This window comes from Microtus pennsylvanicus, chromosome 14, assembly GCF_037038515.1.
Source record: "Microtus pennsylvanicus isolate mMicPen1 chromosome 14, mMicPen1.hap1, whole genome shotgun sequence".
In the NCBI taxonomy this organism is placed as follows: Eukaryota; Metazoa; Chordata; class Mammalia; order Rodentia; family Cricetidae; genus Microtus; species Microtus pennsylvanicus.
The window spans coordinates 31,432,357-31,449,455 of NC_134592.1; the positions used below are offsets into that span (position 1 = coordinate 31,432,357).

At 44.6% G+C, this 17,099-nt stretch overlaps 2 protein-coding genes across 6 annotated transcripts in view; one reads left to right on the forward strand and one right to left on the reverse strand.

Annotated features, from left to right (window-relative positions):
• The window catches only part of Entpd5 (ectonucleoside triphosphate diphosphohydrolase 5 (inactive)), a 38,875-nt gene extending 33,076 nt beyond the window's left edge, over positions 1 to 5,799 (forward strand). For 2 of the 4 annotated variants that reach the window (XR_012907694.1, XR_012907693.1), the window contains 2 exons: positions 1,375 to 3,537; positions 4,695 to 5,799. Coding sequence is in view for 2 of the 4 variants with exons in the window: in XM_075947877.1 (XP_075803992.1) it covers positions 1,375 to 1,461 (87 nt within the window). In the remaining 2 variants the exon portion in view is untranslated. Of the gene's footprint in view, positions 1 to 1,374 lie in introns of all 4 variants that reach the window. The other 2 variants (XM_075947877.1, XM_075947876.1) reach the window with 1 other exon arrangement.
• Coq6 (coenzyme Q6, monooxygenase) lies at positions 5,426 to 16,983 on the reverse strand. Of its 2 annotated transcripts, XM_075947882.1 has the most exons (12): positions 16,743 to 16,983; positions 14,644 to 14,778; positions 13,289 to 13,347; positions 12,370 to 12,493; positions 9,317 to 9,447; positions 8,615 to 8,722; positions 8,475 to 8,537; positions 8,090 to 8,197; positions 7,225 to 7,427; positions 7,035 to 7,150; positions 6,720 to 6,886; positions 5,426 to 6,023 (listed from the first exon to the last, which is right to left on the reverse strand). In XM_075947882.1, the coding sequence occupies exons 1-12, from the start codon at positions 16,927 to 16,929 to the stop codon at positions 5,994 to 5,996; spliced, it is 1,431 nt and encodes a 476-aa protein (XP_075803997.1). In that variant the 5' UTR covers positions 16,930 to 16,983; the 3' UTR covers positions 5,426 to 5,993. The 2 variants fall into 2 exon arrangements, with proteins under 2 accessions (XP_075803997.1, XP_075803998.1); XM_075947883.1 differs by lacking the exons at positions 14,644 to 14,778; positions 16,743 to 16,983 and adding an exon at positions 14,427 to 14,481.
• Between the last annotated feature and the right edge of the window lie 116 nt (positions 16,984 to 17,099).

Genomic DNA, 17,099 nt, shown 5'->3' on the forward strand with positions numbered 1-17,099 from the left:
TTAAAGTTTATGTTTTAGGGGGTTGGAGAGATGTTAGTTTGCTGTTTGTCTCAGAAGTTACAAACATTGCTGCTTGCCTTAATAAGGGTTTCTGTTGCTGTGAGGAGACATGACCGCTGCAACTCATAACCAAAACCATTTAATTGGTTGGCTTGCTTACAGCTCAGAGGTTTAGTCCATTATCATGGAGGGAGGCAGAACAGCATGGAGGCAGACCTGGTGCTACAGGAGGAGCTGAGAGTTCTCATATCTTGACCACAGGCAACGTGAAGTGAGCATGGATGAGACCTCAGAGTCCACCTCCACAATGACACACTTCCTCCAACAAAGCCACACCTCCTAATAGTGCCACTCCCTATGAGCTTACCAAGGCCAGTTACATTCAAACTAGTCTTCCAGAGAACTACTTCCTAGTATCTAGTAAGGTGGCTCACAACTGCCTGTAACTCCAGCTCCAAGAGATCCAATACCCCTGGCCTGCAGGTACCTGTACTCATGGGCACATACCCACAGGCAGACACATCTACACATAATTTTAAAAAATAATAAAACTGAACAATCTTTTTTATAATTATATTGTTATTTATTATTTTATGTGTATGAGTGTCTTGCCTGTGTGGTCTGTGCACCCACCTCTCATATCTGGTGCCCATGGATACAGAAGAGGGTGTCAGATTCCCTGGAACTGGAGTTCCAGACAATTCAAGTTGTCACGTGGGTGCTGGGAATTGAACCTGGGTCCTCTGGAAGAGCAGCCAGTACCCTCCTTAACCACTGAGCCACTTCTCCAGCCCCTGAAAAATCTTTTTTAAAAAAGGATCTATTGTACAACAAATAGTTTATTACTGATGAAGCAAGTCTGCATGTGCTGAAATTAATGAGGAAGGAGTTTACGAAAACAATTTGATAAACTTTTGTACAGAAAATTGCCCCTTTCTGTAATTGAGGGACCAGATCTAAAGTTTTGTCCAAAGCAATAAAGGCATTGAGCTATCAAGACAGTCTGGTGTCGAATGCCTCAGCTGGTTTTTATTAATGCTTAAGGCACAGTTGCTTACATAGACTCCAAAAGCCGAGAATGTGCTTTTCTGTCCTAAATACAGTCCCAGCTCTTGCCAGTTCCCTTCCTACCACATCCATGAACATTACATTCTGACTGCCTTGTCAGATTAGGGAGCATCCAGAGCCTTTTCTGACACAACCTCTGTAAAAATTTCTGGATAGTACGGCTTCCTGGGCCTGAAGTTGTCAGGCATGAGCAATTAGGGCTGGGCCACAGGAGTGCTCTTCATAGGGGTTAGCTGTTCAAAGGCCATCCTTGCTAATGTTAAAAACTGGATGAAAATGTGAAGACTTTTTCTTCTTCCTTAACAGCTCACAAAGAAAGTGAACAACATAGAGACGGGCTGGGCCCTGGGGGCCACCTTTCACCTGCTGCAGTCTCTTGGCATCTCCAGCTGAGGCTACCGTGTCCTCTGAAGCCTGCATTTCTCAAAAACTTTGTTTTACAAGAAGGAGAGGACTCAGGCATTTTCTGAACAATTTGGGGAAAGCCTGGACTGAAACCCATTAACTGGCTTTATTGGGAGGGAAGGGGTTTTACAGATGAGTCTTGCCCTTGAGCCTCGTGATTTGGGCTTACTTAATTTTGCACATCTACTGTGAACAGCTCCCTAACCACTTGGCAGGTGCACAGCTGGCACAAGAGTATAAATCTTTTGAGATTTTTTTGTATGTCAGAGTCCTGTGAAGAAAAAAGAATAGGCTTGGAACTCCATGTTAGATTGAGAGTTCAGAGACAAGTCCCTGGGAACCAAAGAAAAATCTTGGAGTGCCTCATTCCTTTGAGTGTTTCAGTCTTTTGCTTATAAGCTAAATTAAGCTGACCTACTGAAGTCCCATAACCTATCAATACTGATACTTTTTCTTCTTCCCACCCTTACACATTCCCTACCCTAAAACCCAAGGTGAGAACTATCTGGCTTTGCATTTCCATCTGTAACTCAAAGGGAAAAAAGACACTATATTAGAATTTGTGTGATCCTATGACACAATTTAGAGCTTAGAGTGGCCCTGGGTATTTTATTTTTAGACAGAGGTCATGTTACGTTGCTCTGGGTAGCCTGGTACTGTGTAACCCAGGTTGCCTTGAATTGTCAATTCTCCTGCCTCAGCCTCGAGTCTTGGGTTACAGGTGTGAGCCGTCATGCTCATGTCATGTTAAATCTCACAAGATGAACGTGCACCTCTCACCTGTGCCGACTAGAGCTGTGAGGAGGGCCGTCCCACTGAGGGGGCAGTCGCAGACCATGACCTTATTCTCATGGTCCTAAACTTAGCATCTTTCTATTTCTGTGAAATACAACTGCACCCTAGTTTTGGTCTGTGGTTAGAAGTTAGTGTGTGTGCTGTTGAATCTAAAGATAACCAACGCTTTCAGTTTGTCCCTTTGGGGGTTGGGGTGTGGAAAGTGCTGGAGATTGAACCCAGGACTTTTTGCATGTTAGGCACAATGTGCTACCACTATGCATTATAGTAGTGTTTTCTTGCCTGGGCCCTTGCTGATTTTAGCCACTGTTTTCTGAATTTGTCTCCCTCAGGATTTCATATCCCCTTACCACTGATACCCAACATTTGATTTGATTGATTCTTTCGGCCCATGTCAGAACAAGGGCTACCATTTCTAGAGAACCATGTTTTTTCTCTCGGGCCACTGTTTTGAGGTTGAACACAGATCATCATGCGTGCTAGGCATGGGTGCTCTACTACATTATAAAGTCATTATATTAAGGTTTTCTGCCAGGCAGTGGTGGCGCACACCTTTAATTCTAGCACTTGGGAGGCAAAAGCAGGTGAATCTCTGAGTTCAAGGCCAGCCTGGTCTATAGAGCAAGTTCCAAGACAGCCAGGGCTACAGAGAGAAACTCTGTCTTGAAGGAAAAAAAGTCATGTCGTTTCTTGTGTGACTATCATTGGTTTGCCTCCTACTCGGTTCTGGACTTGAAACATTGCCTGCTGCTCAGCAGCTCTGTCATAGCATTTCTCCTTCCTCTTCGCTTTCCAGTTTTCAGCTCCCCTAACTTGACATTTTCAGTCACCCCCTCTTCCTTCCACTCTTCATAAAGGATGTGACTATGCGTGGCTCCATGGCAGTCCCCAGGGAACCGTCTTTTTGAAGCCATTACATTGAGTCAATAAGTATTACCATCTGCTGTGTATAAATAGTAGGCAAATTTGTATATTCTTCCCAATTTTAGGGGTTTGTTTTAATTAAATGTGGAATTTCTTCAGACTTTGATACTAAGAGTATGTGTCTTGAGACTAGATTTCATTGCTGCTTAAGTCAGCCCATGAGCTTCTAAGGACACAAGTGATCCTTTCACCTTGGACTCCCAAGTAGCGAGACTATAGGAAGGCATGCTGAGCCTGGCTCAAACTTCCATTACTAAGTTCACTTTCACTTATTGCCTTCTTCAAAACAACGCGCACCAGGCAGTGGTGGTGCACGCCATTAATCTCAACACTTGGGAGGCAGAGGCAGGCAAATCTCTGAGTTTGAGGCCAGCCTGGTCTCCAGAGCAAGTTCTGGGACAGCCAGGACTACACAGAGAAACCCTGTCTCAAAAGAACAAATAAACAACAACAAACCCCATAATGTTCATACATAATGAAATAGATTTCCCACACTGGAAATAGCCTGAAGGTAAAATCCAGTTTCCTATGGAATGCATCCTCAGCGTCTCTCGCAGGCTTCTCCATCTCGGATGTCACTGTTTACAGCTTCATTAGCGGAGAGCTACCTCCTTCCCTTCAGTCAGCCTCTGCTTTCTCCTAGTCCAAAGCCTTTCAGACTCTTTGAAGATAACTACATTTTTATGACTTTTAAAAAGACGCGGCATACTTTGAAAGTATTAGACAAGGCATAGTCCACTAAATGCTCCCACAGTTGAGAAAAGCCAATCTGCTTCCCCAAGAGTAAACTCTACAGCAGGCTTTACGGCACAGGCCTGTAATTGGAGCTGAGGCAGGAGGATTACAAGTCATAGGCTTTCTATGTGGCCAGTTTGAGGCCGCTGGGCAACTCAATAAGGCATTCAAGAAGTTTTAGAAGGGATAGGGGTTAGAAGATTTCAGTGGGGCTGGAGGTGGCTCAGAGGTTAAGAACACTGGCTGTTCTTCCAGAGGTCCTGAGTTCAATTCCCAGCAACCACATGGTGGCTCACAGCCATCTATAATGAGATCTGGTGCCCTCTTCTGGAATGCAGGCATACATGCAGGCAGATTTAAAAAGATTTCAATGGCAAAGCATATTCAGCATGTCCGGTCCTAGATTCAAGCCCAGCACTAAATAAACAAAGTGAACAGCTCCAACTGACAAGTGAGTTCCTGGTCTTTCTGCCACAGGTGGCGCATGAAGCCTCAGAATAGGCACCCTAGCTGTGTATTGTCCTGTAGACACCTTCTGCTACCTTGGAAACTGCCAAAACTCTTAAATAGAAGGACTCTCACCTCAGAAATTTATCTGCATACATCCATCTTGACCAGAGAGCCTGCAGATTTACCTCTTTGTTCTTTTAAATACAATTTGGATTCTTATATTTTCTTAGGAAAAATGAAAGACAAGGGCATTTTTTTGTTTCAAACAAGAGTTTCTCTGTTAGCCCTGGCTGTCCTGGAACTTCCCTGAAGACCAGGCTGGCCTTGAACTCAGAGATCAGCCTGCCTCTGCCTCTCTAAGTACTGGAATTAAAGGCATGTGCCACCACTGCCAGGCAGCATGGGCCTTTTTTACTAAGTGGGTCCTGTGTGTTCTGATGTTGCTGACAAGTTCCATCTCTGTGAAAGTGTAAATATAATTTAAATACCTGCGATGTGGTCTGGTGTGTGGTGGATGCTGTGTGTATTATCACTATTATAAGAAGAACATCTGAGTCACAGATGTCCTTACAAAGTGTGCCTTAAAGTTCTCATCTCTTTAACTTTTTTATTTTTCTGTATATTAGTCTGTATTCTTATCTGGGCTACCTTTTTGGAAAAGATGACCTCTGGCCATCAGTTTTTCCCAGCAGCTGCCATCTTTTATTCTGGGGACATTTTCTGGATTTACTGACATCATATTACTTTGTACTAAGTTTTCTACATTGTTTAAAAAGCTGTCCTGTTGCAGTAGCTATCTTATCCCTCCGAAAGTTATTCCAACAGTTCAGCTTGATTGGAAGGAGACTTTCTTATTTCATCTTTTCAAAGCAGACTTCTGAGCAAGACATTCTGTCCAGTGTTCTTATCTAGCACAGGTAAGTTCTCTTCTGGAGGCCTCTCTGGTGCTGTGCAGTCAGTACATCAAAACCCCAAGTCAGAAACCACTCCATTAGCCGCCTGCCAGCACACATGGACAGGCTGTCCCTGAGGCCTCTGCAGCTGTGTGTGCAGTAAGGTTATTTATTGTTTTTAATAACAGAATCAACAGAAAATGACATCACAGAGAGGAGCGTAAACAAAACTGAAATGTATAAGAAAGTCTAAAGCATTAATAAGACCTGGCTGTTTCTTATCTTCACTTCCCTCTTAAAGTCCAGTGTACTTTGTCAAAGCAATGTGTATTTAATTGGCATGCCAGTGTTAATTTTAAAACAATCTAACAAAAATGTATCAAGTATTTCTGATTCTTTGTCAAGATAATTGTATAAATTTATGACCTGTATTAAAATATTCTGTTTAGAAAGTATTCTTACTAAGTGAAATGAGGAATATACCAGCTCAGTAATTTGTTTGTTTAGTAATAAAAAGCTCCTTTCAATCAAATAGTTTTCCTTTGGGTTTTTTCCTTAAATATCACTCTCTTTTTTTTTTTTGGCTAAACAGGCCCATTAAGCAGAAGAGGAAAACAGACACAAGTTCTAGTGTAAATTTATGAAGCCATCTTGGAAACGCACTCTGATGGTCACAGGGCTAGGTGGTCTCTGTCATCAACATCATCTCCAGGAGAGGAGCACTCACTTGCTGGCAAAGGCCATTATCTGTTCCTGGAGAAAGAGGAAAGGTGAGGACAGGTGACTTCATTATGAAATAACCAAGGAGACGAAGGGAGAAACATGGCAGAGGTTCCATACAGACACTCCTTCTAGGAGTCCCTGCTTTTTTTCAGCTCTAAGAACAGGGTTGGCAGGGCTCCCCTAGGACTGGTGTTATGGATGGTCGTGAGCCACCATGTGAGTGCTGGGGATTGAACCAAGGTTCCTCTGGAAGAATAGCAAGTGTTTTTCGCTGCTGATTCATTTCTCCAGCCATCAGCCTGTATTCTTAAGTCCTTCCTACGTAGTTCAAGTTACTGCTTAGATGTGGCACCACAAACCCAGCAGGTCCTTTTATTCATAACCAGCTAGGAAGGTAGACCAGGTATGGTGGCTGGGCATGGCAGCACATGCCTTTAATCCCAGCACACAGCAGGCAGAAGCAGATGGGTCACTATGATAGATAGATAGATAGATAGATAGATAGATAGATAGATAGATAGATAGATAGATAGATAGATAGATAGATAGATAGTCTGGTATACCTAGCCAGTTTCAGGCTAGCCAGGACTACATACAAAGTTTCTATCTCAAAAATAACTACAATAAAAAATGTTATAGGCAAGAAAATTAATTCAAATAAATTTAGAATGTCTGCAATCCTTTCTCAGTAAAGAAAAATCTTGGAGAGCGGCAGGGGTCACTTACTTTGAGAGGAGACACTGCGTTAGTTGCCTGCAAGCCCCATGTCCTGAGCAGCACCAGTGGAGTGGCACTGGTTGAATAGAGCCTTTTCAACAGGTCAGTGGCAGCCAGAAGAGCAGTATTGTGACGCTGCCTGTCTGTTTCATAGCCTGTGAGGTGGCTCATGGAACCTGGAGTTAAAAAGCAGGAACAAAGGTCAAACCCTACTCAGCAGTAAAAGATCTCTTCCTCCTCCCAGTAGACACTACCACATCTTGCTGCCTAGGGCAATTTGGCAACCCTGACCTTTACATGATGTCAGGGTACCCGAATCCTTACCTAAGTCCTTCCCATTGAAGGCCGCTGTACTGAGATGACGAAGCAAGCTGGAAATATCCCCGAAGCCCATGTTGACACCTTGTCCTGCAAGTGGATGGACTCTGTGGGCTGCATCACTAAGAATAAAGCAGCATTCAGATGTGGCCTCCAGCAACAGAGAAAGGAGTGGCCTGCTCCATTATGGTCTTACCCGATGAGTGCCACCCGAGGCCGGACGTACTCAGCAGCATGTCCCAGTCCCAGAGGAAATAGGGCTCTGCTTTTAGCATCCACCTTGGCTATACTTGGGGGCAACTGACGAGCTGAGACCCTAGTGGGCTTCAGGAGGCTGACGACATAGTGCAACATGGTGCTGGCCGAATCGACGAAGTCTGTGTGGTTAGCATCACTCCACTGCACGCCATCAGCCCCCAAATGGTGAAATTGGTTAGTGACTAGTAAACAGCTAAGGCCTCAACCCCTCTATACAACCAACGCTAAAGGTAATGCTGCTTAACATGCCTAAACGGGTCTTGTTCCTGAGTGACAAGCCCCTTAAAGCACATGCAAAACTCCATTTCCTGGTATTCCCCACGGGTTTTATCTCTGGGTTGGCCCCTGACTAGAACTGAACTTTACCTTTCACTAGTCCCCAGCAATAGCCACAAATTAGCTACAGTGAAGCTCACCTTATGTCTCTAAGCTTAGGTAAAGCGTAGGATGCCCTCCCACCTCTATCTCCCGGGAACACCTTTAAACCCTCCTCTCTGTCCGCATGCTATGCTCTGCATGCAGACATCTGTTACTGCACTTGTCATTCTCTCTCACTTGACTGTGCGTCCTGGAGCCGATACATAGAAGGCTCTACCCAAAAGGTGCTGTGCAGCACAGGAATATACAGTGCATGAGCCACTAACCCTGGCAGGCCTTCACCAGCACAGCAGCCACAGTTTCCGTTGTTTTGCATTTCCTGTATGCCCTCACAAAATCTAAACCAAGGACTGTACTGGCTAAGGGGAACCTGCACGATGACTCCTTTTCCCCGTCCCTCCAGTAGCTGGACAGGTGATACTCACAAAGGCAGAGTTGATGGCATCCACAAACTCTTCCTCATCCATGCTGACCAGCTCTGCGGCATGATCATGGGATGTGGACCAAACCAAGGAACTCAAGGTATCTGAGAGCTGTATCAAAAGAAGAGCATCAGCCTGGTGTGGTGGCGCATGCCTGTGAGAACAGCATACAGCAGGAGGAGTGTCAAGCCTACCTGGGGTATAGTCCTCAAAACAACAACAAAAACCTGCCTCTTCTGAACTTGCGTGTTTTCAATCATAAAGGAAACCAAGAAAAGGAAGCCATGCACGCATGGGACATAGTTCCTTTAAACCAGGCTGAAGGAAAGTGAAGTTCCAAAGACTGAGGCTGGCTACCTTTGAGCTAACTGGCCGGAAGATCTCTTACCGGGAGCAGAGCAATAGGCCCTGAAGGGAGAAATCTTTGCCAGGCTACGTTGTTTTCTGTGGCCTAGAATGGAAAGAAAGTTCTTATAAGGGGTACTGAGTGCTAAGGAAAGGCCCCCAGATGGCAGCTCCAGAGCTCACCTCTGATAAATGCAGAGTGGCCACCACAGCAGACTGGTCATAGGTCCAGCTAACATTCTGGATCCCAGCAGCTCGTCTTACTCCTGAGTTGTGCCCATCAGCACCAATCTGCGTGGACACAAGGGCCTACTAAGTCTTACAACCACTTCAAAATCAAACTGCTCCAGTGTCTTTGCCCTCCTGTCTAGTCCAGGTGGAATGGGAAACCATAAGGCTTGTCTCACTCACAACCCTACAAGGACAGCCCTACAAAATGGGACCTCAGCCTGGGACCAAATGTGGCTATCTGAACCAAGAGGTGCCAGCAACGGCCATATTCAACCAGTTTTTTGATATGTGAACTAGAAAAGACAGGCACAGAGTGGCCACTGCAGTTGAAAAAAGAGAAAGTTGGTGAGCAGAAAGAGAAACAAGAAAATGAGAGCCTCAAGGAGATAAATGGCACTGGGACTTCAGAGACAGAAAAAAGAACATGGCCCAAGTTTCCAACACTCCTGGGAGGCCTGGTTATCCTATCCTAAGGTGGCCCATGAGGTTGCTTCACATAAAGCAACCATCTAGCTCAGAATGCCTTGAATAGGGGGTAGTCGTTCTATAAAGAATAACTTAAAATCACCCCATGGTGTCCATCTGGCAATACAGACTCTAGAATGTAAGGTATGGACATGCAAGACCCCTGACAAAGCAAGAATCTTCAACTACCAACAGTTTGGTCTGGAGGGTGCTGCCATCACCTAGGGTAATATGGACCCAAGGGCTGGAGTCTGTCATGGAAAACGGGGCAGGCCAGGCATAGTCAACAGCTTTGCTCCTGTAGAGAACCCTCACACGGTCTGCGGAAGGCAAAAGAGAAAGAAGCAAAACATCAGAAAGGTGGGTAAGGACTGAGCACAAACTGTAAGTGCCTAAAAGCAAGGCCCCTGGATAGCCCTGTCCTATCATTTACTGGCAAGCAAGAAAAGCAAGAACTAAAAGTAAGTCAAATCATTAACACTCTGGCCCTGGAACTGCTGGTAAAGAGCAGAAGCCAGAGAACCATTCAATGTCAGAAAGATAACAAGAGCAAGTACTAGCTGGGCACAGTGGAGCATGCCTTTAATTCTAGCAAATGCAGGCACATCTTTTTGAGTTTGAGGCTAACCTGGTCTACAGAGGGAGTTCTAGGCTAGCCAGAGCTACACAGTGAAATCCTGACTCAACATCCCCATCCCCAACACAAATGAGAAAAAGAGAGAGAGAAAATTCTAGCATAGGCTCTCCTCCTAATTTTACTGTGTCTGAACGGAGGGGAGGGGAAGGCATGATGACACAACACACACACACCACAGGCTGAAATATGTGTTATACCTGAAAAGATTTTCTTCTTGGGTGCTAAATTATAGTTAGATGAAGAAATAAACTCTGGTGCACAATCTCAGGGGACAATGGTAACAGATGACAGTGATGTAGGTAGATCAGTGGAAAAGCACGTGCCTAGCATGATGTAAATCCTAGGTTCAGTCCCAAGATACAGACACAGACAGACAGACAGAGAGACAGACAGATACACACACACAATGATTCTGGTGATGGAGCCTAAGGCCTTACACACTAGACAACTGATCTACCATTGAATATACCAGCAGTCCAAAATTTTGTTTTGTTGTTTCTCAAGACAGGGTTTCTTTGTGTAACCCTGGCTGTCCTGGAAACTCACTCTGTAGACCAGGCTGGCCTCGAACTCAGACATACACCTGCCTCTGCTTCTTAAATGCTGGAATTAAAGGTGTACACTACCACTGCTGCCCAACCCTAAATTATTTTTAAAAGCTAGATGGTGGCCCATTACATAAATGAATGAACAATATCCCATATAAAAAAAATTAACAAGCTGGGCATGGCGGCACATGCCTCTAATTCTCGTATTTGGGAAGTAGTGGCAGGAAGACCAGGAGTTAAAGGCTAGCTGGAACTATATAGCGAGTTTAAAGTCAGTCTAAGCTACATGAGATCCTGTCTTACAAGACTCAAAGAAAAAAGGCAAAACTCATATAAATTGCTTCCAGTTTTTCTCTCACTTGAATCCCAAGATATTATACATAGAGGAATTCATATATTTCCTAAGTAGTTTATATCCAGAACATGCATAGAACTCTTCTAACTAAAAAACAAAAAAATGACCCATTTTTAAATGTGCAAAAGATTTTCAACAGGTATTTCTCTAAAGCAAACATACAAATAATCACAGGACGTTATTAACGTTATTACTCACTAAGTAAACAGATTCAATGTGCAAAAGTATAAGGGTCACACTAGGACCACTGTAAGTTAAAAGTATAAGGGCCACACTAGGGCGCTGTAAGTTAAAAGTATAAGGGTCACACTAGGACACTGTAAGTTAAAAGTATAAGGGCCACACTAGAGCGCTGTAAGTTAAAAGTATAAGGTCACACTAGGACCACTGTAAGTTAAAAGTATAAGGGCCACACTAGAGCGCTGTAAGTTAAAAGTATAAGGGCCACACTAGGACGCTGTAAGTTAAAAGCCAGCACTGAGAAGGATGTGGAGAAAGTGAGCCACTTAAACCAGGGGAAGGTGAATGATGCATCTTCTAGAAATGTCTGGAGATGCCTGAGAATGTTAAATACAGAATTATGATGTGACTATGCAACTCCACTTCCAAGTGAGGAAAACACATGTTGCTGGGCCTGCTTCTGCAAGCTACTTGTGAGGCCGAGACAAGCAGTTACAACTTAGAACCTGCCTAGACTACAGAGTGAGTTTAAAGCCAGCCTGAGCAACCTGCTGAGACCATGTCCAAAACAGAGAGCTGGGAAAATAGCTGAGAGTAGAGAGATTGCCTAGCTTTTAAGACCCTGCATTCAATCCTGCGTCCTGGAGAACACATAAAACAACAAACCAGCCATCACACAAACCAGTCACGACATTATTCACCAACTGCCCAAAGTGGAAAAACACAAATTCTATTAACTGATGAATAAATAAATATAATCTGATATATCCATACAATAAAACATTATTAGCGATAAAAAGAAGAGTATTACTAGTTCACGCTGCAACGTGACTGACTCTAACCCCTAATCCAGTGTGGCTCACTTCTGAGCTGCTGAGAACAGACAGCTCTAGAAAGATAAAAGCAAAGGTTCAGTAAGAATGAGGAATGACAATAAGGTGTGAGGTTTCCTTCTGAGTGATGGAGACGTTCTAAAGGATCCTGAGGCAATAGATGCACAACTCTATAGATACACTGAAAGTCACCGAGTTACACAGGTAAAATGGGAGAATTTTATGATATTCAAGTTTATTCAAATAAAGCTGGTAAAAAGAAAGGTAAATCCTAAAAGAATTCCCCCCCCCCTTTTTTTTTCTTGAAAAGACCTCACTATGTATCCCTGATTGGCCTGGAATTCACTATTCAGTCCTGGCTGGCTTCAAATGCCAGACCTGCCTGCCTCTGTCTCCCGAGTGCTGGCATTAAAGGTGTGCCATCGGGCTATTCAGTATCTGTAAAAGGGCCCTTTTTTTCTTTTTTTTTTTTTTTTGGTTTTTCGAGACAGGGTTTCTCTGTGGTTTTGGAGCCTGTCCTGGAACGAGCTCTTGTAGACCAGGCTGGTCTCGAACTCACAAAGATCCGCCTGCCTCTGCCTCCCAAGTGCTGGGATTAAAGGCGTGCGCCACCACCGCCCGGCGGGTCTTTTCTTCTGACAAGTACAGAGGCAATCATTTCCCAGAGAGGGATGGAGATGGCAGCTCACCTGCCACAGCCTCCAGCTGCTTGGTGAGAGCACACATGATGACGTCATTCTCCACTATGTAGCCCATGTCATCTAAGTTATCCCTATCGAACATGATCAAGGCCTCTGAGCAGGAGTCCCACACCTGCAAACACAAAGAAAAGTGCATTAACTCTAAAGAAATGAAACACAATTCCAACCCCAAGCCAGATGTGGCTTTCCAGAATGAGGTAGCACATCCCAGTCTGTTGGCTGTCGGCCTCTTTGGCAGGATACAAGGTGAGAAGCCTCAGAATCAGGAATGGTGGGCACACCTGTTTGTCACAGGTGAGGACTGATCAGGCAAGACCCAGCTACAAAACAAGTTCAAGGCAAGTCTGAGCTACCTGAGCCATTACCACAAAAAGACCAAGCTAATTAATTAAAAAGAAAGTAGATTATTAGCCGGGCAGTGATGGCGCATGCCTTTAATCCCAGTACTCAGGAGGCAGAGGCAGGTGGCGGATCTCTCTGAGTTTGAGGCCAGCTTGGTCTATAGAGAGAGTTCTAGGATAGGCTCCAAAGCTACAGAGAAATACTGTCTCGAAGAAAATAAACAACAACAATAACAGTAAGTCGATTCGCAAGAATGCCTTCTCACACTGAATTTAAATTTTAATTCATGCCAGGCAGTGGTGGTGCACGCCTTGAATCTCAGCCCTCAGGAGGCAGAGGCAGGTAGATCTCTGTGAATTTGAGGTCAGCCTGGTCTACAGAGCAAGTTCCAGGACTGGCTCCATAGCTACAGAGAAACCCTATCTCAAAAAAAACAAACAAAAAACCCCAAAAAACAAAAACAAATTGATTCATAAAACGTCCAGAGAAAGCAGACTCTAACAAGGTAACATAAGACAGACCAAGACATCAAGACATACCGACAAAATTAAGGGAAAGGAGGTACCTGCATCCGCCGGAAGGCTTTGCACCGCATATTGCAGATGTGGTCCCATGCACCAAAACCTAAAAAAAAAAAAACACAGTGAACTCACATGGACCTCTGCTCCTGGGCTCCTTTGTGTCTCTCCAACTGCTAAGCAGGAGGTTGTTTTCAGTGTTTTCCAAAAGCAGAAGGGAAAAGCTCTTCAAGCTGTCAGGGTCAAGCCCTTCAGCCCTCTGCTCCAGATCACACAGCACGAAGACGCCAAAAGGCCAGAGCACAGTAAAGCAGTGATAATAAAAAAGGAAAAGTAAGCAGCATCAGCCTTTTTCCTTACTAGCTGTTATTAGCTATGAACATTCTAAAGACTGTTTTCTTCATCTCTTCATGGCACCAAGTACATTTGTGCTTTGAAGCAATATTTACTGAGCATCTAACAAGGGCCAATTATAATTTTAGATCCAGAGTAGATCAAACAAATTCCCATGTGCAGCTGATATTTTAGCTGAAGAGACAAGACAACATGAACATGCACATAATATAATGTCAGGACAGCCAGGGCAGTTACACAGAAAAACCCTGTCCAGAGAAACTATAAAGAAAGGGAAAGAAAAGAAAAGAAGGATCTATAGGAACTAAGGAGGTAACTCCATACATGTAGTGGTTATGTCTCATATCATCCCAGCAGTTGGGAGGTAGAAGCAGAGGGACCAGCATTCAAGATTAAGTTCAAGGCCAGATTCTATCTTTGAAAAAAGAAAAGAAGCCAGCCTCTAGTCCCAGCACTCAAGAGGAAGGGCCAGGTAGATTTCTGAGTTCAAGGCCAGCCTGGACTCCAAAGCAGGTTTCAGGAGGATGAAGAAAGAAAGAAAGAAAGAAAGAAAGAAAGAAAGAAAGGAAGGAAGGAAGGAAGGAAGGAAGGAAGGAAGGAAGGAAGGAAGGAAGAAAGAACGCACAAGCAAGCTATCAAGCTAAAGTGACTGAAGAGTTTAATTCTAGATAGAACGGTGTCAGGTAGGATGGCCTGATGGAGTACCACATGGCACAGACAGACAATTCATCTACATCCCAAAAAAGACCATTAAAATGCAGACTCCCCAGCCCGCCTGAGGCCTGACTTGGAATAGAGTGAATGTAGGGGACTAAATAATAATGGTCTAACATCATAAATGAGGTGACATGATGGATCCACGTGTCTCGAGATGTCCTCTCCAGACCAAGACTCGACACTGTCCACTTCAGCAGCCCTCATCTTCAGTTATGACCACTGCGAGCTTCCTCTCCCCTGCTCTGGGGACTGCCCTATGGGCCTGCTCTGTGCCCTGTGGGAAAGCCGAGAGGAGAGGAGGCAGGACCAGGAGTCAGGCTCATCTACTCACTACTGAGCAGGGTTGCAGAGCCAGGGGAGATGGAGCTGACTCTGTTGCTGTAAGTGTCTGACAGTTTCTCCAGTACTTTCTTTGGACCTGCCTCTAGCAACAGGATTTTCTTGTCACGAAAATGAATGTCATGTCCTAAAAAAGAAGAAGAATTAACATTTTAATTAATTTTAGGAATTTAATTACAAGGACTTAATTACACAGTAGGGCAACTACAACTAATAACAATGCTGCACACTTCTAAAGAGAGCAGAATTTTCAAAGTTTTCATCATAAAGAAATAATAAATGCTTAAGGAAATGTTTAAGCAGACTTAAAATTATGTATGTGTGCATCAAACATTACAAGGCACACCATTAATAAGTATACTTTTTATTCTTTAAGTTTTCAATCAGAAACAAATACAAACCAGCTATGGTAGCTCACACCTGTAATCCTAGCACCTAGAGGCTAAGGTGGGATGTTTGCTGTTGTGTGATATTTTCATTGTGTTCTGACAAGTAAAGCTTGCTTGGAGTCAGAAAGTGATAAGGTGAACGGAAACAGGACCCTTTCTGGTTGGAGAAACGGAAGAGGTAGGAAGGGACTGTGGCACTCTCTTTGCTTCTCTGATTGGTCAAGTTTTTTACCCTGAGATCTCACTCTTGGTTTTTACTGATTAATTTAATTAGATTTATGCTTCAGGTTACCATGATTTTCCAGTCAGCCTAGGCTACAGAATGAGAACACGTTTCAAAAACAAACAAAGCACAAAACACCAACAAAAACAAAAGAGACGAACTAGTCTCATAACCTTGGATGTGAAGTTTCTAGGCTGGGGACACAGACAGTGGTGGCATATGCCTTTAATCCCAGCACTCGGGAGGCAGAGGCAAGTGGATCTCTGTGGGTTCGAGATCAGCCTGGTCTATTAAGAGCTAGTTCCAGGACAGGCTCCAAAGCTACAGAGAAACCCTGTCTCGAAAAACCAAAAAAGAATGGATTTAAATGTACTAGGGAATTATGCAGGGAACTGTTCCCAAACTCAGATGTGAGAGGGAACTACACGCATGAAACATAAGTTAGTTGCATGTCTGAAGAGGAATAAAGGAAGACAGAGTAAACTTAAAGGGAAAATTAATAAAAATTTAATAAAATTTAAAAAATTTAATAAAAGCCTACATGAATTAGGAGTGTGTTTGGAACCTCAGCTTTAGGGAGGTAGATGTGGGGAGGGGTGCCACTTCAAGTTCCAGGCCAGCCAGGACTACAGAATAGGACCTCATTTCAAAAGAATAAATAAACAAAAGCCTAATGAAAATGTCTTATATATTGTTTGTTTGTGGTTTTTTTTTGGACAGAGGGTTTTATACACCTGATGCTGACCTGAATCAACTTATAACTGCAGAAAAGGCAAATTACAGACAGGAGGCTGGAGACTAGCTCTTTAGGGCTGAGAGGATAAGAAAAAATGGAGTAACTTCTAATGAGCTCCAAGATTTTTTTTTTGTTTTGTTTCTAAGAATAAGTGTACTAAAACTTACATTGTTGCTTTTTTTTTGGGGGGGGGGGAGGTTTCGAGACAGGGTTTCTCTGTAGCTTCGGAGCCTGTCCTGGAGCCTGTCCTTGTAGACCAGGTTGGCCTGGAACTCACAGAGATCCACCTGCCCCTGCCTCCTGAGTGCTGGGACTAAAGGCGTGTGCCACCACCGCCCGGCTACACAACTCTGCGAATGTATTAGAAAAACAGATTGGACTGCATGCTGCTTTAAGTGGGAGGCCTTACAACTATGTGAACTGTACTGTGAGCCTGTGAGCAGCTTTAGGGCCGGGCGCCTTTAATCCCAGCCCTAGGGAGAAAGAAGCAAGCAGATCTCTGAATCCAGTTTGGTCTGTTATCCAATACTACAAGGCTCATAAATTCTGGGCAGTTCCCACGGGGCGGAATGACTTATAAGGCCCGCCCACTTTTGATCCCATAGGACTGAAGCATCGTGCTCATTCCTGTGGGTCCGAGGGCTCCCCTGGGAGGGAAGCGAGCAAACCACCAGGTCCGGCTGTGAGCATGTCCGTCCCTCCGCAGCCCAGTTCCCCGCCAGCCACCGCCGGGGTGCACCTACCCAAGGCACAAGCCATGGCAGCGCCCACCAGGCCTCCTCCTGACACCACCACATCGTACACGGTGTCTGCCGAGGAGCCGGCCCATCGCCGACAGGCAGCTAGAGGGCGTCGTCCGGCCGCAAGCGGCGCGCTACTCCACCAGCGGACACACAGCAATCCGGTCATCGAGCCAGTGCGGGCCGCCATAATGACTCGCGCCTGCGCCCTGGACACTCCAAGCACCCGCCTGGGTAGCACTTCCGGGGCAGAGTCTTTCAACCCTGTGCCGCTTCAGGCCTTTCTTCGGAACCGGAAATAAATGGGCGGAGAAACTAAGCCAATCAGAAAGTGGTTCCTGACTCCTTGGGCGGAACAGA

Coding starts and splice junctions, on each gene's coding strand:
- Coq6 (XM_075947882.1), bottom strand. CDS start 16,929: ATGGCGGCCCGCACTGGCTCGATGACCGGATTGCTGTGTGTCCGCTGG. Junction 6,887..7,034: donor CTTCAATGGGAAGGACTTAG/GTAAGGATTCGG, acceptor TTTTAACTCCAG/GTTCCATGAGCCACCTCACA. Junction 6,024..6,719: donor ACGCAGTGTCTCCTCTCAAA/GTAAGTGACCCC, acceptor CTCTTTCTCCAG/GAACAGATAATGGCCTTTGC.